At 48.8% G+C, this 23,119-nt stretch overlaps 4 protein-coding genes across 11 annotated transcripts; 2 read left to right on the forward strand and 2 right to left on the reverse strand.

Moving 5' to 3' along the window:
* Window positions 1–567: 567 nt before the first annotated feature.
* On the reverse strand, window positions 568–2,425 carry NDUFAB1 (NADH:ubiquinone oxidoreductase subunit AB1). Its single transcript, XM_015876945.2, has 4 exons — window positions 2,124–2,425; window positions 1,949–2,036; window positions 1,359–1,470; window positions 568–740 (listed from the first exon to the last, which is right to left on the reverse strand). Exons 1-3 carry the CDS (start codon window positions 2,394–2,396, stop codon window positions 1,379–1,381), a joined length of 453 nt encoding a protein of 150 aa, XP_015732431.1. The 5' UTR covers window positions 2,397–2,425; the 3' UTR covers window positions 568–740; window positions 1,359–1,378.
* Window positions 2,426–2,540: 115 nt separating this feature from the next.
* Window positions 2,541–11,274, reverse strand: PALB2 (partner and localizer of BRCA2). Of its 7 annotated transcripts, none has more exons than XR_014933849.1 (13): window positions 11,122–11,274; window positions 10,980–11,039; window positions 10,801–10,897; window positions 8,751–10,631; window positions 7,210–7,912; window positions 6,793–6,876; window positions 6,089–6,250; window positions 5,535–5,620; window positions 5,097–5,258; window positions 4,837–4,953; window positions 4,396–4,483; window positions 3,657–3,805; window positions 2,541–2,818 (listed from the first exon to the last, which is right to left on the reverse strand). XR_014933849.1 is itself a non-coding variant. In XM_015876941.2 (13 exons), the coding sequence occupies exons 1-13, from the start codon at window positions 11,170–11,172 to the stop codon at window positions 2,593–2,595; spliced, it is 3,975 nt and encodes a 1,324-aa protein (XP_015732427.2). In that variant the 5' UTR covers window positions 11,173–11,185; the 3' UTR covers window positions 2,541–2,592. The 7 variants fall into 7 exon arrangements, 2 of the variants coding, with proteins under 2 accessions (XP_015732427.2, XP_085370238.1); XR_014933846.1 differs by having other exon boundaries at window positions 6,089–6,356; window positions 7,210–8,021; XM_015876941.2 differs by having other exon boundaries at window positions 7,210–8,021; window positions 11,122–11,185.
* DCTN5 (dynactin subunit 5) lies at window positions 11,257–16,953 on the forward strand. Of its 2 annotated transcripts, XM_015876942.3 has the most exons (7): window positions 11,257–11,345; window positions 11,773–11,841; window positions 12,012–12,130; window positions 12,580–12,691; window positions 12,857–12,959; window positions 13,710–13,801; window positions 16,224–16,953. In XM_015876942.3, exons 1-7 carry the CDS (start codon window positions 11,298–11,300, stop codon window positions 16,242–16,244), a joined length of 564 nt encoding a protein of 187 aa, XP_015732428.1. In that variant the 5' UTR covers window positions 11,257–11,297; the 3' UTR covers window positions 16,245–16,953. The 2 variants fall into 2 exon arrangements, with proteins under 2 accessions (XP_015732428.1, XP_015732430.1); XM_015876944.3 differs by lacking the exon at window positions 13,710–13,801.
* Window positions 16,954–18,113: 1,160 nt separating this feature from the next.
* Window positions 18,114–23,102, forward strand: PLK1 (polo like kinase 1). Its single transcript, XM_015876835.2, has 10 exons — window positions 18,114–18,598; window positions 18,755–18,923; window positions 19,016–19,160; window positions 19,361–19,454; window positions 19,754–19,973; window positions 20,284–20,442; window positions 20,660–20,737; window positions 21,209–21,363; window positions 21,798–21,980; window positions 22,343–23,102. The coding sequence occupies exons 1-10, from the start codon at window positions 18,221–18,223 to the stop codon at window positions 22,547–22,549; spliced, it is 1,788 nt and encodes a 595-aa protein (XP_015732321.1). The 5' UTR covers window positions 18,114–18,220; the 3' UTR covers window positions 22,550–23,102.
* The last annotated feature ends 17 nt before the right edge of the window (window positions 23,103–23,119 follow it).

The raw sequence follows: 23,119 nt of genomic DNA on the forward strand, positions 1-23,119 counted from the left end.
AGGAAGACACGTTATCAACTGACCCTTCTTGGCCCACAGCCCAGCAGTGCCTCTTTGACATAGAAAAGCATTTCTTGGCTGAGAAGAAAAACTGCACAGCGTCCAGAAATAACTTTTCTTACTTTCTTTTCCCTGTCTCAAGTGAGATCGAAAGCAAACCTCCCATGATGGGCTGTGCTTACCCACACACCGATGTGGTTTTGCTTTCCAGCAGCAGGTATTGCCATGCCCTCCTCTAAGTTCCATTGAGAGAGCAGAAGCAAAAAACAGGACTCATTTTTAGCAGCATTGATGAAATAAATAGTAAAGGTAGAAAAAAAGAGCATCTTATTGGAAAGAATAGGCACTATGAGCAGTGAGAGCACAGCATTCAGCTCAGCAGCAGAGGCTGCACTGCTAGTACTAGAGCTCTTCATGTCTGCCATACAAGGAGCCCTCCAGGCTGTGCAGCTGAAGCTGGCAGCTCACAGCACAACGAGCCCCTATTTCAAGCCCCTGTATCTCATACCCTAAAGACCAGCCCCAATGGGCTGCAACTGTGAAACAAAAGAGGCATCAACACTCCCATGGTCTTATATATTTATTCCTTTTTTTCTCTCGTTTTCAAAGGACAACACATTCAGACAGCTTTAAATACAACGTCCAAGTATCCAAGTACAACTTTCTGATGAAAGCAGCAGCAGTGCAGCGTGTGCGCTTATACCCACTGACATCAAGGCCATCCTAGTGGTAGACACCTCCTGTTAAAGAAAACCATCCACACATTCAGTAATTCATCAGCTGAAAGCTACAACGTTAAGGAACGAAACAGGCTGGTCTGGCAGAGACGTGGTAAGTACCAAAGAACACCAAGGGAAGCCACATACACAATGACACAAGTCTTACACCCTTCTTTTCCCATCCATTCGTGGCTCAGAAAGAGCTGCAAACAGGCACAGCTCCTTCACTGACCCTTTACACCTCAACCCCATGGAGGATGGAGGGAGGGGGGAGGTGAGAAGCGTGTACAAGAGCAACAAACAGGAATCTGCCTCAACGTGCTACAGCTGCACACAGCCCTAAGGCCACCGCTCATTTCCCCTGCAGCCCTCAAGTGCCTCAGGCTGCCGCTGGAATAAACCCTTTCCTGATCGTTTCCTTTCCTGCCGCTGTCCCAGGCTGTGACTGTCCAGAAAGCAGCTGCAGCAGCTCAGAGCTGTGCTGTCAGCTACCCCTAGAGAGCGCTGCTCAGCACCTCTGCGAGCAGCCAAAGAGCTCTGAAGGATGGACTCAAAGTCAGTTCATCTACTAACACACTGGTGGATTCCTGCACCTCTTGCAGTGGCACAGAGACCCCGCAGGGGCACGTTTACACTTACTCTGCTTTAGAGAACTGCTTTTATTCATAAACATCCTTCTTATCCGCGATGTAATCTACAATCTCTTGTGGACACATCAATTTTTCTGCATCTCCATCAGGAATTTCAAAGCCTGGAAGCAAACACAGAGATTGAGCCCAAAACAATGGAAATGGGAGCAAGGCTGAAGGAAGCAATTCCTGCTGGGTCTGATGATGTCTGCAATAATAAAATAAACACACAGACGCTGCTTTTCCACTGCAGCTTCTTGTTCCTACAGTGAGACTCAGGCTGTGCTATGCCTTATGTGACACTGACTGTGGGCAAGGCAGAAGCAGCAGGGGCTGCAGAGATAGACAGTGTCCCTGAGCACCATTGAAGCCATCAGTGCCTAATGAGGGCTCCAACAGAACACAGAAATGGGATGTTCTGGGTAACTGCAGGCAAGCAGGAGCCAAAGCCCCGTGGGTTGAGTTTGCTGTTGAGCACTTATAGAACAAACAGAGCCAACTGCATGGGATGGGGAGCAGTGAATGAGCTCAGAAGCACAGCTCAGCACACAGCGGCTGTTCTATCTGTACTAACACCCCGTGCCCGCAATGCACCATTACCGAACTCATCCTCCATGGCCATGATGATCTCCACTTGGTCCAGGCTGTCCAGCCCCAGGTCCTTCATGAAATGCGCCTCTGCCGTCAGCTGTGGGCACACACACACACACACACACACACACACATTAATACCCGTATCAGGTCAGTTCCCGTTCCCCGCCCCGTCCCCGTTCACCTTCTCGGGGTCGATCTTGTCGTACAGTTTCAGCACGTACAGGACTCGCTCCTTGATATCGGCCAACGTCAGCGGGGGCAGCTCCGAGTATTGGCGGCACAGCGCAGGGCCCAACCGCGACACCGGCGGCACCGTGCGGAGCAATGAGGGCTGAGGGACCCGAGGATGGGCGGGACAGAGCGTGCCCAGAGCGGAGCGGGGAACCGGGAGGGCGGCGGGGATGGAGCGGGGCAGCAGGCGGCGGACACAGGCCGAGAGGACACGGGCCGCCATGGTGACCTGAACCCAGCAGCCACAGCGCCAACACCGGAACCACGTGTGCTCGGAGCGGCGGCGAGCAGCGAGCAGCGCCCCCTGGCGGCGGGAGGCCGCGTAGCTCCCAACCCCAGCACGGCGCAGACACAGAGCGGCACCGAACCGAACCGAACCACTTTAATATTAAACAGCAACAAACCCGAGCGAGGCCCGGTCAGCCGGCGCCGTGCTGCACGTAGCGATACACACACACGCTGCCGTCCTCCTGCCCCGCCAGCAGACCCGAGCCCGCCGCGCTCCAGCGCACCACGGCCCAGCGGCTGTCGGAGCCCGGCGGCAGCAGCGCGGTGCAGCAGCCCAGCAGCAGGTCCCACACCGCGATGCAGCCCGAGCTCAGCACGGCTGCAGCACAGGCGGCCTTCACCTCCCCTTCCAGGTACCTGCGGGAGACACCGTGTGTCATTGGGCTGTAGGAAACATCGGCATTGCCTTTAATGCAGAGCTCGAATGCACCCAGAGAATCTGCAAGTGTGTTTAAGGTTTATAGAGAAGCACGTTATGTTAAATATTGCAGCTTTAGTGCGTCTGGAAGAAAAGGAGGTTCATGCAATCCTCCCCTATCCACAGAACATGAGAACTGTTCTGTTTGCCACGACCTCAACCTGCTGCCACTCATGCACATAGGAAATGTGACAGATGTAAGTGTGCTGCAACACTGGGTCTTAAATAGATTACGCTTCAAAACGCAAGATACAGGAAAGAAAAGGTCATCAGACTGCAAACAGCTGCTTTACATAAATAAACCTGGCAAACTACTTAACATCACAAAGGCACATTACACCGGTCTCATTTGCAGATATTCTCTCAGGAGGTTTTTGACTAAGGAGTTTGGCTGGTGAATCCTGCTACAGCATTTCCATAATCACTTTGGTGGGGGGGGGAGGGGAAAGAAAGCCACAGCATGTAGAAAATCACTTGTTTGCACACAGAGCTGTGGGGAGCAGAGCCCCCCGCTGAGCCATGACGCAGGGAGCTCAGAGGTCAGCTCCCAGCCTGGTGCAGGAAGCAAGGCAGGAAGCAGCCAACACCCTCATTGAGTTATAACAAACGCACAGCGCGAGTGGAAGTGATGGATGGCAGCTTTCTTATCAGCAGAAGGATGGCAAGTGGCTCAGTGCCAGCACTGCTGCTCAGCTCATTAAAGCTGTGCTCCTCCAAAAGCACTACATGAACCATGGTACCATGAAGATGAGCACGCAGCATCCCTAAGGTACTTGCCTTCCTGTGTGTCCAGGTGGGAGGGATGAAAACATCACCCCGGTGCTTCTGGCTGTTTTTGGGTTGAAGGCGACCACACGGAACGCGGGGTTTCCACAGGACTCGCTCTCTTTGGCATGGGGATGACTTAAAACAACAAACAGAAGGCCCTGATACACAGAGGAAAAAAGACATCACTAAAAATAACAGTAAGAGAGGAAAAAACTCCCAGGAATTTTCCAAAAATTAATTGCTACGTTCCCTATAATCAAAGCCCCGTGGACAGTGATGCATTGTTTTTACTGAATCAAATACAAGTGGTTTACTTTCCTTATCAAATGAGATATAAAGCAAAGCAGCTGCTGACTGATAAGGGCTGATGTAATGCAGCAGAATGACAGCTCAGTGACCCCATGGACTTATGCACTTACCTTTCTGCTTGGAAAAGCTAAACTTGCTGTAGGATCAGGGGACACTGAAAGTAAAATTTCTGGGCCTTAGCAGTATTACTGCTTCCCACATAGAAGCTCACCTGGCCTAAGCTTTGCAATGCACTTTGATGCATCGCTCTTACTTTATCAGTACAATGCAGAAAGCCAATAATAAGACAGTGTGGCTTATTTGTTCTAGTTAACCTGCTTTCTTCTGAAGTATCTTCAGTGATTCTAAATAGAGATGGTATTTCAATTCACTCCTTCAAGTTCCCACCACAGTTAGTGCAGTCTATGCATAGGCTAAGTACCATATTTCACATACGTACAGAGTCAGAATATGCTCGATGGCAGATTGAAGCTGGGTAGGAATAGCCAATGTGCATCTTCTTCAGGAGTTGTCCTGTGTTCAGATTCCTGCAGTTGGCAAAGAGACAAATTCTGACTGCATTTCCATCCTCAGTCTGGTTTTCTAATCATAACTGTACCACTACACGACAGTTTTGATTTCATAGAAAGCAAACTGAAACATGACAAGAGGCTGCGGAAAAAGATGAATATGACACAAAAGCAAATGGAATTACAGCAGCACAGTTAATTCACTACCTACCTGGCTGCATAGAACTTAAAGGGCCACACCAGGCCCTCTGATAATTATTATTTCACAGACAAACCAGCATCCAGCCAACACATCTATATGATGCCTGCAGCTGTCAGAGCCACTGCTTACACCCAGAACTGAGCCATTTAATTGCAAGGGAAGTACTGACCAAATTGCAACACTGTTTACTGCAGTGGTGCCAACCAAGGCGTCTCTCACTCCTTCCACTTCAGCAAAAGCCAGAACAGTTTCTTCGGGAGGCATCAAAGTCTGTCTGTCCTTGCACCTGAACAGCAGATGCAAACCAGTGAGCAAAGGCAGTCAGAACAGTAACTTGGTTCTGTACTCAGCCCACTTCCAAGAAGAGAAACCTTCTTCCCTACATTCCTTACTTTTGTACCAAGACCACCCCAAAACTAAAAGACTCACCTTCCCGTCTCTGAAACTGATACTATTTCCACTTGCTGCTCCTGCATGGTTCTGCTGCTGCTGACCAGCCTCCCATCCTTCAGCCCAAGAACAGCTTTTATATTCCCACTTTTCACTAGTGATTGCTTGAATGAGTCATTCTCAGAAGAATAAAGCAAGAGCCTAAATTAGGAGAAAATTATGCATCACAACAGAAGGAAGCATCATTCAAACACACCTCAGCATATTGAAAATATACACTTAAACTGTCTGTCACCTCCAGGGTGAATAAGCAAATCTTTACATTTCATTTTTAGAAATTCTTTCTATATTTTCTATATTTAAAAGCGACTGAAATAGTGACACATTACTAAGAGTCAATTTCAGCTACTACACAAGAGGAGAGTTAAGCAGCAGCTATCTGGGGAGCAAAACACTAGCAAGAAATAAATACAATACCTTATTTCTTCAATCTCCAGATTTCCCAAAGCTATACACACCAGATTGCAGGTGTCTGGCAGAGGAATGATCTGTATTACAGGAATCTAGGAGAGCACAGCAAGAATTCCATGTTACCCACAATGTCCCTCTTCCTTTGACTGCATTCCCTTTTTCTAGAGTGTTTCAAGCATAACTGTATGGAGCAGACCTAATCCTCAGACCCCTCTGAAGAAACATACTTAGTCGAACAGCTGATTTTTTTGCTGCTTATCTAAGTAAACAATCCCTACTGACATGAGGCAAAAGGTGTCTCCAGGGATCTAAAAGGAAGAGCACAGAGCAGCCACCATTCAGTACACGAAGTGTCAAGTTCCAGCAGATAACTTGGAACCATACAAAACACTGTCCTTCCTCATCACTGGTGTATGTCATTCTGTTACCTCATGCAGTGAAAAACACCACCTAAAGAACAAATCTTGCTCCCAAGACTTCAAGCTCCTTGTTTCTTTGGAATTAACGCAGTGATACAAGAAAGCTGTTTTGAGTTCTAGAAATAAAGATTGTACCCATACCTCTCCAAGCTGCCAAGTATAGACCTTCTCCCAGCAGTCAAGTGCCTGAGGTTTCCACAGGGAAACTGAGCTCTCACAGGCAGTCACCACACACAGCTCTCTGCAGCCGGCTGCTTCCCACCACACGCTGCTCACATCCACAGCACAAGAACTTGAAGAATCCTATCTCAGACAAAACAGTGCTGGTTTTCTTCTGATGGCTGTGATAGCACAGAGGCTCAGATTGAGAAAAACACTTCTTGAGACTCAGCGCAATGACAATTTGAGGCTAAAATTTAATGTTCAAGATGTTAATGTTCAAGTAAAGTGCCAGTAAGGCACCACAAAAAACAAACCTGTTGGATTGTGCCCTCTGAGCAGCAAGCAGTCAGCTCCCTTCACAAAAATCACTTATCATTCAAACCAACAAAGCCCCACTGAGCCCAGAGCATGGACTTGGGCTGGATATACCATGTGTTCAGACATTTGTTAGTCAGAAAGAAACACCAAAATTCAGTCAATATGACATATTTAGGAATCTAGCTTATCAGCATGCTTTATCACACAAGAAGACAGAACTGATTGAATTAGGCAAAGTGCTTTTTCTTAGTTCCTTTTTTTTTTACCCCTCCAACTCATCATCTTGCATTTGGTTGCATTCTTTGTTAAACTCTTATTAAAGAGCTGTTACTAACTCAGCAGACAATTGTCTGATGTTATCCTACCTTCAGCTTTGAAATGAACTGCAAGTTCTCTTCTCTCAAGCCATCAAGCAGCACTGGAGTCACCTGTTCTGCTTCAGTTTGCTTCTGCACAAACAAGAAAAGAAGAATAATTTAACTTCAAAATTAGATTCAGCACCTGCAAGAATTGGGCAGAATTTTGAATTCACTTTGTACACAGCAGAGATAACAGCTGCAATAGGAGCACCTCCTTTTGCTCTTGCATGCCTCTGAAAGACAAGAGAGCCCAGATAGTTTCCAGGGGAAAATGGGCACCCTATTCCTTCACACATTTACGAAGTCAGCTTGAAGACAACACGCGGGGTTGTCATCCAAGGAAGTCTCTCCTTAAAAGTCAGATGAGACTTTGGATGAGGACTCACCCACAAGACTACTGGCATAGTACACTTGGCATGTTACCTGTTCAGGAGAAGCTCTGCTGGATCCCTCTTGTTTGCTCTGTGACTGCTGATGCTTCTCCAAGTCCACAGCCCCATCAGATCTGTTATTAGGACATCTTTCAACTTCTAAATGACATGTTGTACCTTGCCCCTCCTCCTTCCTAGCAGATCCTGCACCACAGCTATCCAAGTGCAGTGGAATGGCAGAGTCTTCGCATTCCCTATTATCCTTGACCTGTGCAGGTGCTTCTTTGGAGGAATGCAGACTCACTTGCAAAGGAGGAAGAGAACATGTATTGGGGAAGACCTCACTGCACAGTGATGGTAAAACAGCTGGGGTTGCACCCAAGACAGGGAAAACAGATGAGGAAATCTGCGACTCATGCTGAGCAGGAGCACCAGTTAAGACGGTCCCCATGGGAGTAAACAGCAATTCATGTGTAGAAAGTTCCACCTTGGCTGCTGGGCTTTCCAAATGAGGTAACTCAGACAACCCATTTTTGACTGGTGAAAGCAGATTAGTTTTAAGCTCTTTTTCTTCTGTATTTATTTCTGGAGTTTGTGCATCCTCTGAAGCCACACTATCTCCAAACACAGTAGGAACAAAAACCTCCAAGTCGTTCCCAGGGGAAGATTCATATTTGCCAAGTTTTAGTAGTCCAAATTCCTCATCAGGTAGATGAAAGTCTTTGATATCCAGCTTGGGGGCCAGCCACTGGAAACTGCGAAAGGAAAAGAGAGAGCTGGACATATTGGGGTCTTCAGCAGCAAGGCTGAGAGGAGCAGGACCCTCTGAATTCACTTGAAGGCCAGGTCCTCTTTTGTTCTCACCTAGAATTCAAGAAAGAATATCATATCATAAATTAACCAGCAATCAGAATCTCTTATCAAGAGTCTCATTCTAACCCACTGAAAAAAATAAATCCATCTGAACAGATGGAAGTGGAACTTTCCAGAAAGATGCTACACTCCACAATTGCTCTGCATCAACCCTTCATCTAAAATACTATTGCCAAAGACAACCAAAACTGATTGAGTGCCTGACCAGTTTGTTTTGTTTTTCTCCCAGCATTTTCATTTTCCTACATATTCCTGGGCTTTCAGACAGCAATTCTCATCTTTCTGTTTCAGTTTTTTTTCCCCCACACACAAAAGTTATTAATATGCAGATTCAGTTGGAGAAACAGAGATTTATATCCATTTACTGGAAAATCAGGTAGTGTGCACAACATTGACCTGAGCAGACAAGGCAGGTGAAGAAGTTCCCAGCCCTGCTCATTGTCCATGCACAACTCATTCTATGTCATTCTATGTAATTCAATGTCATTCTATGTCACCGTAGGCAGAAACTTCTGGAATTGCACAAGGAATTTGGGCACCATCATGATCTAAACTAAAAAAAAACCCAACAACTTGTCAAGAAAAGGAAACCAACCCTATTAGACTTTCCTGAATAAAAACACTACAGGGTTTGAACAGCAGTGAATGAACACACGCAGCTGTTTCCTTGCCTTGGCCTTTGGCTCAAGCTTTAGGGAGTGCATGTGTTTGATGAAATACCTTTTGAGACGTGACTGTTTCTCTGTCTCGCAGAACAACGAAGGGAGCGGCGCAGAGGGACTGTGAGGAGCTGCTCAGCCCTGCAGGCTCTTTGCACTTGCTGATTCTTAACATGTTTCACTTGATGTTTATCAGACTGACACACACTTAAGTTGCATTCCAGATCAGTTGTGTGGCTGGTAAAAGTTTCCTTCTCTGGGTTCAGGGAGTCACTTTTCTGCTGTGGATTCTGGACAAGTTCTGAACGAGACTCGCAGCATTTGCCAAGTACTTGGCTTCCAGCAGGAGGATCAGCACTTGTTGGCTTTATCATATCTGTCAATTCGGACCCAAGAGCTGCAGCAACAGAAAACTGTCTCCCATCCAAAGATGATTTTTCAAGATTAGCCTCACAGTTCTCCTTTTCACTCTGATACTCATTTGCTAGCAGACTACTGCTTTCCCTCGGCATTACGAGATCCAGACTGTGTATAACTTCCTGTGACATTTCATTTGCAAGGTGTTTGCAGGCAGACTTTCTTTTTCCCTTTTGTTTCCTCTGTGATTGTCTCTGATCTCGATTTGTGCTTCTGACGCTGTTTTGAGAACTCGATCCAGGTGAGGTGCTGCTACCACTGGGTGTGAGATGTTTCTGAGGACTAGAATTCACTGGATCACTTTCTGCACAAAGGAAAGGGAATGGCACAACTGCTGACTCCAAATGATTTTCAGCAGTTTCTTGGGAGGACTGACCTAAGCTTGTATCTTTCTGCTTGCATTTACTTCTCTGACCTTTCTTGCTCCTGCCCAGATGGCTGAGAATTACAGCATCAAGGTTCACTTTCCTCTGGCAATTAGACATGCGTCGAGTCGTCCTAACATAGTATTCAATTGGAAAGGGAAGTCCTTCAACCACTGTGCAAGAGTTCAGTGCACTTTCAGGAGTTGTAACCTCTTGATGAGAAAGTCTTGATTGAATTTCAAGCTGCTGATCCTCCACCGATTTTTCAGCATTATCCAGAGGAAGATCTGAAGGAAAGGCATTTAAACTACCAGCATCATTTTGATTTCTTGCATGGATTTCGGTCTCATTAATCATACTGTTACTTCTATCAGTGGGCAACACTTCATTTTCTGACATTAAATCCAAAAGCCTACATAATTCTCCCTGATCTTCACACACGCTCGCACTGTCCATTTCTTTTACTGTCCTAAAAGATTCCTTTTTACCACTGGCATCGAGTGAAACAGATTCACCACTCTCTGAACATGGCTGTGCAGCTTCCTGGTTATCAGATGTGACTGTGACACCTGGGGACTCAGGCTGACAGACATCATTGCTGTACCCCAGAGCACACGGGAACAGCTCAGACGCTCCCATAGGAATACTATTACCTTCAGGCATGTCTGGTGAAACTCCAAACTCTGCACCTGGAGGAGTTAATCTGCCTTCCTTTCTCCCCATGAGCACTGATCTGGACTCCATTTGAGCACCATCCTCAGCATTTGAGAAACTGCTTCTCCGGAAGACTGGTGAGCGAAGTTCCTCCATGCTGGCAGGTTGGATTTTCACCATCACATCAGCATTGAAGAGATGGGCATCATGCACTGATTCCTTTCCCTCTGCCACCAGAATCTTTGTCCTCCTCCTCAGCTTCTTCATGCTTCTTTTTTTCTCCTCGGTGGCAGGCACAGAAAGTCCACAGGCAGCACTTTCCTGGCTACCCCATGTACTTTCTGCCTGTGAGCCGTCCTGCAAGCTAACTCCATTACTGAAAAACTCAGAGCTATGTTTCAACACGACAGGTGTTTTCGCCCTTGTGTCAGGGCCTGAGCAGGTTTCACTCTGTAGGCAACACATTTTATGTCCGTCAGCACCAGGAGATACGTTATCACCACAGCCTGCAGGAAGAAATCTCGTGTGTTTAAAGCTGCATCCGAGAAAAAACATCACGCAATGAAATCAGTCAGGTTTGGTAAGAGAGAAAGGCTGGGATCGTATAGTGAGAGTCAGAGCAGTAGGTGAGGGCGGAGCTGCTGCAGGCTGCGATGTAATGCTGGGGGCTCCTACCTGCGGGGCTCCTCGGGGTCTCCCCCGTCCCAGGCCGCCGGGCTCCTTCTGTCGCCTTCCCGCCGTGGCTCTTTGCCCGCTCGGCTCTCTGTGCCCGCTGCGGACATAACACGGTGTAAGGGCTCGGATCGGCCCCGGACACCCCCGACTCCTCCTTCCCGGCCCAGCCCCCTCCTCACCTGCAGCCGGCTGACGGTCTCGCTGTACTCCCTCCTCAGCAATGCCAGCTTCTCCCGCAGCTGTAAAATACAACCAACAGAGCTGGGACTGCGACCTCAGCCTCAGATCCGGCCCATCAACCCCGACCCGACCCGGCCAGACCTTCTCCTTGTCGGCCCCGCTCAGCACCGCGCCGCCCGCCGCCTCCGCCATGTTTACCGCCTCCCGTGTCCACGGCAACAGCGCCGCCATTGGCTGAACGCACAGCGGAAGTTCCGGGTGGCGGCAGGAAGTGACGGACGGGAAGTGCAGAGCGGCTTTAAGGAAGCGCTGCGGCCATGGAGCTGAGCGAGATGTTGTACAATAAGTCCGAGTACATCGAGACGGTGCGGGGGGAGCGGGGTTGGGGCGGGGGGCTGGGCTGGGCTGGGCCGGGCCGGGCCGGGCCGGGCCCTGGGCCCTGGGCTCTGGGCTCTGGGCCGGGCTCTGGGCCGGGCCCTGGGCTGGGCCCTGGGCTGGGCTAGGCCCTGGTTTGGGCTGGGCTGGGCTCTGGGCTGGGCTCTGGGCTGGGCTCTGGGCTGGGCTCTGGGCTGGGCTCTGGGCCGGGCTCTGGACTCTGGGCTGGGCTGGGCTGGGCTCTGGGCTGGGCCCTGGGTTGGGCTGGGCCCTGGGTTGGGCTGGGCCCTGGGTTGGGCTGGGCTGGGCTCTGGGCTGGGCTCTGGGCTGGGCTTTGGGCTGGGCCGGGCTCTGGGCTCGGCTCTGGGCTCGGCTCTGGGCTCGGCTCGGCTTGTTGACTGCCTCTTCCCCCCTCAGGCCTCTGGCAATAAGGTGAGCAGGCAGTCTGTTCTCTGTGGCAGCCAGAACATCGTTCTCAATGGCAAGGTAAGCACTGGGATCATCATCATCATCATAGTCATAGTCTTGTGCGGGTTGGAAGGGACCTTAGAGATCATTGAATTATGGGGGAAGACTGTATCTGTCCCCCCGTTGTCTGCCCCTGGTGATGCAGCAGGTGTTTCAGCTCACTCATTTCTCTTCCCTTTCTTGCCCAGACGATAGTTATGAATGACTGCATCATCCGTGGAGACCTGGCAAATGTAAGAGTGGGACGGCATTGTGTGGTGAAGAGCCGCAGTGTTATCAGACCCCCCTTCAAGAAGTTTAGCAAAGGGTGAGAGAAATCTTTCCTTCAGGGGAGCTGAGGTTGAACTCTGTATGCTTATAGAATGTATTGATGTACATAAGGTTTGCATATGCAGAGGGCTGTAATTTGTGTAAATGTCCCTATAAAGCCTTTTCTCAAACATTCAGTTTTATCGGGAGAGTCAGTGTTCCCTTCAGACCATAATATGGAAAGGCTGTGATCTATTACAATAGGCAGGTGATGAACATGTTTCACTTGATCTTTGCTTGTTTGCAGCGTTTTCCTGTTGCTTATCTTGACCATCCTTTGGAATTATCTGAGCAAAGAGTAGTTCCTGTTCTGTTTTCCATAGCATCAAGTCCACATCTGGTATTCCAGTTGGAAACAAGAGACTTTGCAGTGTGATTTGGGGTCTGATAATGTTGCCATTTAGTTTATATGTTGTACCATCTGAATAAAAGACTCTCCTGTTGCAGGGTTGCTTTTTTCCCTCTCCACATTGGTGATCATGTCTTCATAGAAGAGGACTGTGTTGTTAATGCAGCTCAGATTGGCTCCTATGTCCACATAGGCAAGAACTGTGTCATTGTGAGTACTCTTTCCCAGTCTTTTCTTGATCCTCTTGGGAGGTTCAAGTCTCTTAAGACCTTGTAATAGCTGTGGAAAGGTGTCTGTGCCAGCCATCAAGAACAAGCGTACTTACTGTATAATGTTCCTTTCTCATCATTTTTTTCCTCCTAATCTTTGTTTTAGGGTCGTAGGTGTGTTTTAAAAGACTGCTGCAAAATCTTAGACAACACGGTACTACCTCCTGAAACAGTAGTCCCACCTTTCACAGTCTTCTCAGGCTGCCCAGGTATGCTCCCTCTAATTCTACTTGTACATAAACGTGGTTAAAATGGATATTCTTATTTTGAAACAAGATTGCTGTGACAGAGACTCCTGCTGGCATTTAGCCCGTAGGAATGAAGGTACAGGACACTTGGTGAACTCTAAAGTAACAGCTTTAACTTGTGAATCTCACTGCTGTAGTGTATGTTAGGTAGGTGGTATATGTTTATGTATAATAATGGTATGTTTGGGATGCCAATGTGTATGCCAGCTGTGATCATCCTGTATGGTAAGCAACAGTCTTTCAGGCATGGAGAATTGAACTGGACTCTGGGAGAAGGAGCACTCCTTTGGTGGTTTCTGTTTTTCCAGCTGTTTTAGTAGCTCAGCTGTAGTAAGTTGAGCTGCTTGTAATGATGTAAAGAGGAAGGTAGGTACGTTAGACTGAGGTATATAAATATGTAGTTCCAGCTCATCTGTCTGTCTGTCTGCTCTCAAGGTCTCATTGTACAAGTGACAGGTGGTTGCTTATCTTGTGATTGTGCTTTATAGGTAACAGCAGAAGCTGTTATGGGATCTAGCTGCAGCAGGCTGTCTGATGTCCATCCCAGGAGTACAATGGGATGGATCCTGCTTTATTCCTTTACATAAGAGAAGAGCCCTTAGCTTAGTATTTGCTTACAGATCAAAGTAATTGTTTTGAATGTTGAATTTTAGCTTATTTCTGCTTTCTTCTGCAAGAACGTCGATGGTCATACTCATATTCTTCTTCTAGGACTCTTCTCTGGTGAACTCCCTGAATGCACCCAGGAACTCATGATCGATGTTACAAAGAGCTACTACCAGAAGTTCTTGCCACTAACTCAGGTCTAGTAGCCTATTTACCATGTTTCAAAGCAGTAAAGGCACACAGAAGTATTTTGGGAGCAGAGAGAAGAATATTGTCCAAAGAGTCCAAGGCATGGCCTTGTGCTGTTCCTGAACACTTCTGTGAGCATCCCTGAACACTAATGGTCGGGCCAAGCAGTCCCCTGTGCAAGCTGCTGTGTTTTGTTGTTTAACCTTTGCATGTTCATCTGAATGTAATTCATCCCATGTTGTCTGAATGGTGCCATTAAATGTTCTGGAGCTAGGAAAGTTGATTCCATTCCCTGAGGCAACATCTCATTGCAGCTGGGCAAGAGTTGACAACATACTCTGCAGCCAAAAGCGTGTCTTTCATCTCTGTTCTGTTCCTGTCCCAAAGTCAAGTGGGTTCACGTTTGCTTAGAGCAGTCTCCATCCTAGATAATAAGTGCTGTGTGGCTGACATGCTTTTTGTGGGCAGTATTTACCATTAGAGGCAACTCTTTCCTTCATAAAAGTATTTGCTAATGCATAGGCCTGTTTGTTGAGGTTCCTTTTCTCCACATGGGCTGTGATTCTGTCCTGTAGGGCCAGGATATCTTCTGTCATCCTGTGATTGGCTTTAGGCTGTCTTTATATGCTTTGAAAGCTGTCTTTAAATGCTTTGCCTGTGTCTTGGTTTTGGCTGTGACAAAGATCATTTTGTTAGTGGTAGCTCACGTAGGGCTACACTGATAATACACCAGTGTTTTAGTATTTACTGAGCAGTGCTTACATTGAGTCAAGGCCTTCTGCTTCTCATGCTGCCTGGCTGTGGGAGCACAAGAAGCTGAGAGGGGACGGAGCCAGGACAGCTGACCGAGCTGACTGAAGAGATGTTCCATACAAAACAATGCCTCTCTGCTCAAGAATAAAAGCTAGAGGGAAAGAAGGATGGGGGAGAGGAAACATTCAGAGTTACAGCATTTGTCTTTCCAAGTCACATTTAGAGGTGATGGAGCCTTGCTTTCTTAGAAATGGTTCAATATCCATCAGCCAATGGAAAGTAGTAAACACATTCATTTTTTCACTTTGCTTATGTGCACAACTTTATCTCAGCCAGTGAGTTTTCTTACAGCTGAGAGATCAGCAGCCCTGGAGCCTTCAGCTGTTGTATATAGCGCAAAGTGCTGCTATACTTTGTATAGCAAACAGCAACACAAGTACTAACGTGTAGAAAACTGTCGATAATCAAATGTAAAACCGCTGTCTGGTTTGTTTGTATTTTTACTGTGCATAAATTAAAGTCTTTTAAGTTGTTAAAGTATCTTAATATTGTGACTTTTTAAATCAAACTTGAGACCAGAGTGAGGTTCCTGTCGTGCCTGTGCATTACGAGTCACAGTCTCTTGTTCTGTGACTTGCAGGCGTACTACATCAGTGCATTAAGCACGGTGTGAAACCCCGCCTGTTCTGCACCTGAGCTGGTGACTTTCACTAGCAAATGTTTGCAGTGTAGCTAGTTTGTAATGGCTGTGCCACAGAATGAATGCCTTTGCTTCTATTCTTGATGCCAAAGCGAAAATCCTCATGCCTCCTAGGTGGCTGTACAGTCCTCTCTTCAGCTCTGAAATGTAGGACTGTTGCTCCAGCAGCATTGCTTCAAGCATTTGGAAATCAGGCCATCCCAGATGGTACGACTCTTTTGGCAGAAAAGCAAGAGCTGAAACCAGCTTGTGTGAGTTGAGGCTGATGTCCCTGTGAAAATTCCAGTCTTGCCACTTTTTCTACCTAAGTGGAAAAAATACCAAGTTAGAAATGTTCCTTGTGCTGCATCTGTACTGCAGGCAGCTTTCTAATTGACTTCAGCTTCCAAAAATGTTCACTTCCTCCTGTCCAAGATCTTCGTAGCCCTTGCAAAAGCCGCTTGTTGAGGGACTGTCGGAGCCTTCCTTGGTCATCAGACCAGACAGCTTTTGGCATTCACGGGAGATCTCCAAGTCAGATACTCTAGTCTTTATAGTGCCACACACAAATACTATTTTGCCCTGTTAGCTTAATGTCAGCCATCTCTGGAGATGTGGGAAGCAGTGCTGTGCTTGGTCAGGGAGGGTTGTCTGTGCTTTGTTGCCATGGTGTCCCTTCAAGGTTTCAACACCACATAGTGCACTTCACTGGGATTGCTTGGTCAACGACCACGGAGGGCAGCAGGAAAATGGGCTGATGATATGGGGGGGTAGGAGGAGGTGGCTGCCAAAGGGATGCAAGCTTGGGAGAGGACGAGACTGCAACTGGAGGAGTTTCAGACACACATTCCCATAACTATTTGAGCAGTGCAGCTGCAGTGTGCTGAGGGATGCATAACTACACAGAGCATCACATATTTCTCAATCTATTCTTCTTTCCAGCAGGCTGACCCAACCCTTCTGCTTTAATTGAAACCTGTTTTATTGTCTCTGTTAAGGTGGCCTCTGCCAGGGTTTAAAAAGTCACCACTGAAGATCTCAAATGCTCAGCACTGTTAACATTCCTTACACCTGGTTACTTTATCCTGTCCTCTGAAGCATCACTGACCTGGGCTCACCTCCACACCTGTGCCAGCTCTCTGCCACGATGCACCCAGCTGGCCTGTAGCCATTGACACAACTGCAGTACCCAAGGTTCCAGCAAATAGCAAAGCACAGAATATGCTGGCCGGCCAGGGCCATCAACTCTGTCCTAAAAGAAACAGCTTTCCTTATTGGGAAGGGAAGCTACAACAGAACTGTCCTCATTTGACTTTCAGCAGGGTGGAGCCGTGCATGCCTGAAGGGAGAAGGCATGAGAAGCTCATGGCCAGAGCTGCCGCAGATGGTTTTTGCTCTGTTTGTGGCTGTTTTCCTTTGGTGTTCTATTCTGCTCCAGAATGATCACATTAGGGGATGAGAATGTAAAGTTACTTTTCTCACCAAATGATGTTAGGCTGCAGTGAACTCTCCAGCCTTAGTGCATGCGGTTTGTTGCTGACGTTCTCTTTACCAGCTCGTGTTCCACGTTATGGCTGGTGAGGGAAAAGAATCATCAAGGAGGCTGGGTACAATCACACCCACCTGGTGATATGGCACCTTGGTGGCAGAGGGGGGAAGAAGCTGAAGAATATGCCAACAAAATGGGTGGGATTCTGCACAATAAAGAAGTGTCACATTCTTGGGTCAGTGTGGAAATGTATTTTATAAGCCAAACGTTGTCACATGGAAGCATCACAACGGGCTGTGTGGAAAAACACATCGAGCATGAATTCCCTTCACACAGTGAAGTGTGGCAGTGTGAAAAGCTGCTCACAGCCCACAGGGAGAGGGAGGAGATGGATAAATCCCATTGCGTGATCCCTGCAGCAGCTTCAGCCCCACACTGAGCGGGGACACCCACAGCTCCATCAGTGCTCAGAGCCCCATCCAGCCTGACCATGGGTGTCTGCAGGGATGGGGCACCACCACCTCTCTAGGCACCCTGTGCCATTCCTCACCCCCCTCTCTGCAAACAGCTTTACATCCAGTTGAAGTTTACATCCCGTTTAAAACCGTTTCCCCTTGTCCCACCTCACAGACCTAGCATCCATCCCCTCCTTTCTTATAGCTCCCCTTCAGCTCTCCCGTCTCCCCGGAGGGCTGGCAGTGTCCATTAGTTCTCCCGTGTAGGGATCTCCCTGCTGCCCGTTCCTGCCCCAGCCGTGCCAATAACCCACTGCAATGCCAATAACCCACTGCAATGCCAATAACCCACTGGGTGCCAATAACCCACTGCGGTGCCAATAACCCACTGCAATGCCAATAACCCACTGGGTGCCAATAACCCACTGCAATGCCAATAACCCACTGGGTGCCAATAACCCACTGCGGTGCCAATAACCCACTGCAATGCCAATAACCCACTGGGTGCCAATAACCCACTGCAGTGCCAATAACCACTGCAATGCCAATAACCCACTGCAATGCCAATAACCCACTGCAATGCCAATAACCCACTGGGTGCCAATAACCCACTGCAATGCCCATAACCCACTGCAGTGCCAATAACCCACTGGGTGCCAATAACCCACTGGGTGCCAATAACCCACTGCAGTGCCAATAACCCACTGCAATGCCAATAACCCACTGCGTTGCCCATAACCCGCCGCGCCGCTCGCTCCTCCCGCCCGCTGGGTGGCGCTGTGCTCCGTCCCCGCCGGTTCCTGTCTCTTTAAGCCGGGCTGTGTCGCTCCGCTCCCATGTTGCGCCGCGGCGGGCGGCGTGGATTTTAAATCCTCCGGACCAATGAGGAGCCGCCGCGGGCGCGTAACGCTCGGGGGCCGCGTTTGAATCGGTCTGAGCGCCGCACATAGAGACACAGCGCGTCCCGCACGGCTCCGCTTCGGGGTTCGGATCCGGTTCGGTTCCGCCACATTCGGCTTTGACTGCAGTTCTCAGCTCGGACAGCGGCACCATGAACGCGGCGGGCGGCAAAGCCCGGCCGGTGGCTGCGGTGGAACCGGCCCGATCGGGTGGAGCGACGGCGGCTGCGGGTAAAGAGGTTCCGAAGGTTCTGCTGGACCCGCGGACCAGGCGCAGTTACGTGCGGGGCCGGTTCCTGGGCAAGGGCGGCTTCGCTCGGTGCTACGAACTGACCGAGAACGAGAGCAGGGAGGTGTTCGCTGGGAAAGTGGTGCCCAAATCGCTGCTGGCCAAACCGCACCAGAAGGAGAAGATGTCGATGGAGATCGCCATCCACCGCAGCCTGGCGCACCAGCACGTCGTGGGCTTCCAGGGGTTCTTCGAGGACAGCGATTTCGTCTACGTGGTGTTGGAGCTGTGCCGCCGCAGGGTGAGGGCGGGGGGTGCGGGTGGGGGCTGAGCGGGATGGGAGCGGGGTGACCAACACCCCGACCAACACCCCATCACCGTGACCAACACCCCCATCCCCATGACCAACACCCCCATCCCTATGTGCTCTTATCCCCGTGTGTTCTTATCCCCGCAGTCGCTGCTGGAGCTGCACAAGCGGCGGAAGGCGCTGAGCGAGCCCGAGGTGCGTTATTACCTGCGGCAAACCATCCTGGGCTGCCAGTACCTGCACAGCCAGCGCGTCATTCACCGTGACCTCAAGCTGGGAAACCTCTTCCTTAGCGATGACATGGAGGTGAAGATTGGTAGGTGTCGGGGTGCGGTGCCTGCAGGACCCCCATGGCTGTCCCACCCCACCTGGGTTCTCTCATTGCTCCCATCTCTGTGTCTCCCCAAGGTGACTTTGGCTTGGCCACCAAAGTGGAGTATGATGGTGAGCGCAAGAAGACCCTGTGTGGGACCCCCAACTACATCGCCCCGGAGGTGCTGGGCAAGAAGGGGCACAGCTTTGAAGTGGATGTGTGGTCCATTGGCTGTATCATGTGAGTCAAAGTGTCTCCTGCAGGGCTGTGAGGTCCCTGTGCCCCACATCCTGTTGGCCCTGTGAGGTTCTGGTGTATCCTGCAGCTATGGATGTGCTGTATCCAGCACACTGCCATGGCTGCTGGCACCTGACCTCCCTGGTGCTCTGGGGGAGGAAGGGGAATAAATCTAACACACTTCCATGTCTACAAACACGCAGGTATACTCTGCTGGTGGGGAAACCACCTTTTGAAACCTCTTGTCTCAAAGAAACATACCTCCGAATCAAGAAGAATGAGTATACTATTCCCAAGGTAAAGTACTTCTCATGGGTGGGTCTATTCATCTTGCAGCCGTTCTTGTACCATCCCATTTCTGGCACTTAGTGGGCTCTCACATAATAGTGAAGCAGCTATTATCACAGTGAGGTGGGAAGGGGCTGTATAAGTCGGTGGCAGAGTGAACCTGTATGGTTCTGTCTCCCAGGCTTATGTCCTTCTTGCCTGACCCAGAGCTGTGCTCTGAGCAGAACCTGTTGTATTATACAGAGCAGATGCCACTAATGTGTGCTTGTCCTTCTGCTTGACTCACAACTCTGCTTGTCTCCTCCTAGCACATCAACCCTGTAGCTGCTAACCTCATTCAGAAGATGCTGAGATCTGACCCTGCCACGCGCCCAACTATCAATGAGTTGCTGAACGATGAGTTCTTCACATCAGGGTACATCCCCAGCCGCCTGCCCACCAGCTGTCTCACTGTTGCACCTCGGTTTTCAATCGCTCCCAGCACACTTGAACTGAATGGGCGAAAGCCACTGACGGCACTCAACAAAGGTAAGAGGAGGCGTCTGGAAGTGAGGGCTGAGGACTGCAGCACTGGATGAGTGCCTGCCTGGCCTCTAGCAACACACAGACCCATCTGTGGGGAATATAGTGCTGCCTCACCTACTCTCCCAGTTCTCATGATAACTAGAACATATCGTGTCTGGGAGTTCTCCTTGTTCTTTGTCCAGAACCAAAGCAGGGAGCAGTTCAGCTATGAGGTGCATAATGTGTTTCTTATAACTAGGGTAGCATGTAAATTGGTGCTTTTAGAAACTTGCTGCTCATGTTTCTGCAATCTTCTCTTTTTTTTCTGGCCCAGGACCAGAAAGCCCTGCATTAGAAAACCTGCCTGAAAAGGAAGATGCAGCTGGGCTGCGGGAGGTGGGAGACAGCATTGAGTGTCACTTAGCAGACATGTTACAGCAGCTGACTGCAGTCAACTCAGCCAAACCCTCTGAGAGAACTGCAGTGAGACAAGGTGAGTCTGAGGACAATCCCACAGGCACTGACATTTTTGGACAACTTGCTTCTGTCATTGATGCCTCTTGGCTGAACTGAGGGACCAACTGACCTCAGCTTCAACCTGAAAGGCAGAAAAGCAATGTGGAAGCTACTTACCTTCCTCTTGGCCTTGCTTGCTGTGCTGCACAGCATGCCTTAAAATGTCTTCTAACAAACTCCTTTTCTCCTTGCAGAAGAAGCTGAAGACCCAGCCTGTATTCCCATCTTCTGGGTTAGCAAATGGGTGGACTACTCGGATAAGTATGGTCTAGGTAAATAACATGATGGCAGTACTTCAGCCTTTTCTAGCTCCTGAAGCAGCTGATAGAAGTTCTGATTTGTGCTCAGTGTAGATTTAGTTCTTAAATCATGATCAGTGTTTGCATTCAAGAGTATCACCGGGAGCACCATCAAACACTAAGTGAACACAGAGTAATGGCCACTGAATATCTACCCTGGCCACATTAAGGATGCAGGCAGCAGGACCCTGTGGATCCAAAGTGGCTAATGTGTGTACTCAGTGTAGGAGTTGAAGTTGCTTATGCAGCAGATAATGCAGCAAAGGAGGGTGACAAACCCAGAGGAGAAAAAAGTGCCATCTCGACCTCTGTAAAAAGGAGGATCTTTAAAATTGATGAGGTGGCCTCCAGGGATCCCCTAGATGACAAATGATCCAGCTCTGTATTTCATGTAACCAAGGGGCCCATGTGTGTGAAGGTCTGACAGGCTTTTTTTTCAACCAGGTTATCAGTTATGTGACAACAGTGTTGGAGTTCTCTTCAATGACTCCACTCGTCTCATTATGTACAATGATGGGGACAGCTTGCAGTACATTGAGCAAAACAACACCGAGTCCTACTTCACTGTGAGATCCTGCCCCTCTGCCTTGAATAAGAAGGTCAGTCCAGAGGACAGGAGACTCCTGCAGGTCTCGTTGAGCTTTGATATCAGGGTGGACAGTGGGGGGGGGGAAAACATCTGTTACTGGGAGTTGCATTCAGCAGGCTTCCCGTTGGCTGGTAAAATGTGACCCAAAAGAGAGATGCTGGCAGCATCTTGCTTTTTTCTAGTTGCTAACTGAAGCTCATTTCTGAGCAGCTTCACATAAATAAACTCTCATGAAGCTGACATGTGCTGAAGCATTCAGCAAAATGAGTCTTGTACTCAGACAGCAAAGTTAACTCTGGTGGTGCTTGAGACTTGCACCAGTTTGTGCAGTGACCCCTTAAGCTCTGAAAGACATAAGTCTCAATTTGTGGTAACAGCTCCTACTCTCCCCAGATATCAGGGCTCATCCTCAGCCTGTCTATTGACAGCCTGTTCTATTTGCAGATAACACTATTGAAATACTTCAGGAACTACATGAGTGAGCACTTGCTGAAGGCAGGTGCTAACATCACACCTCGGGAAGGAGACGAGCTGGCACGTTTACCCTACCTCTGCACATGGTTCCGGACCCGCAGTGCCATCATCCTGCACCTCAGCAATGGCACCGTGCAGATCAACTTCTTCCAGGTAAGGCTGTTGTACTACATTCAGTGCTATGTGGTAAGGTGGTGATTCCTGCAGGCAGTTACAACCTGAGCTGAAGCTTTGCCCTGTGAACGTAGCACTAGAAGGCTCCTTGCTCTGCTTGCTGGTATTATAGCCATCCGGCCATTCCTAGCTCATCTAGTGGTTGTTTCCTTTAGCATGAACTTGTTTCCCTTTGCTTCACTCTATGAGTAAGAGCTTTCTTGTTGTGGCTTTTCTGCAGTGTTGTGCTTTGTCAGCGTGCTGCTGGCCTGCAGTTGGGGTGACCTTGCTGTGTTGGTTCATCCGAAGGAGTGAAAAACATTGCAGAGCAATGTGCTGACCTTGTGTTCTCTCCCCCACAGGACCACACCAAAGTCATTTTGTGCCCTCTAATGGCTGCTGTCACATATATAGATGAGAAACGGGACTTCCGCACATACAAGCTGAGCCTCATTGAGGAGCATGGATGTTGCAAGGAGCTGGCCAGCCGACTACGCTATGCTCGCACCATGGTGGAGAAGCTCCTCAGTTCAAAATCTGGCTCAGCCCGTGTGAAATCCTCTGTTTAGGTTTTGGTCTTGATGGAACCAACATCTGTGCCAAACCGGCTCAGCTGTGGACAGGGAAGTTTATTAGCATCCCTTGTACTGTAACTTGCCATCACACAGCTGGGTTCCTGCTTCTGGGTATACTCTGATTGCCCCCAGGGAGCCCCTGATGCTGTGGTGATGGTGCTGTGTTCACTGTGAGTGGTGCACAAAGGGGTTTCTTGCTCTTCCCAATACAAAGTGTTTTTTTAAAATTACTTATATAGTCTTTTTTTTTCCCCATCCCCTTAACTTTTCAAAGCCTAAAGCCTGACTCAAACACCAACCCTCTTGTTGGAGGTTCCTGGGCCTTCTAATGAGATAAAGCGTGGGGTTCTCCCCAGAACGATCATGTAAGTTTTGTACATGTCTGTGCATGATGCTCTGGACTTTGTTTCCTTTTGTCACAGTACAACTAATGTATTTAACCTGCCCAGGTTGAGACTGAGCAATCTGCATTTTAATACTGAACTTGTTCTACATGCAAACTAAACTTTTGTATATTGTATAACTTGATTAAAGATTGTTCTTGGGAGTGTCCAGCCTCTCTTG

This window comes from Coturnix japonica, chromosome 13, assembly GCF_054131305.1.
Source record: "Coturnix japonica strain WE chromosome 13, WE-NBRP24, whole genome shotgun sequence".
NCBI lineage: Eukaryota > Metazoa > Chordata > Aves > Galliformes > Phasianidae > Coturnix > Coturnix japonica.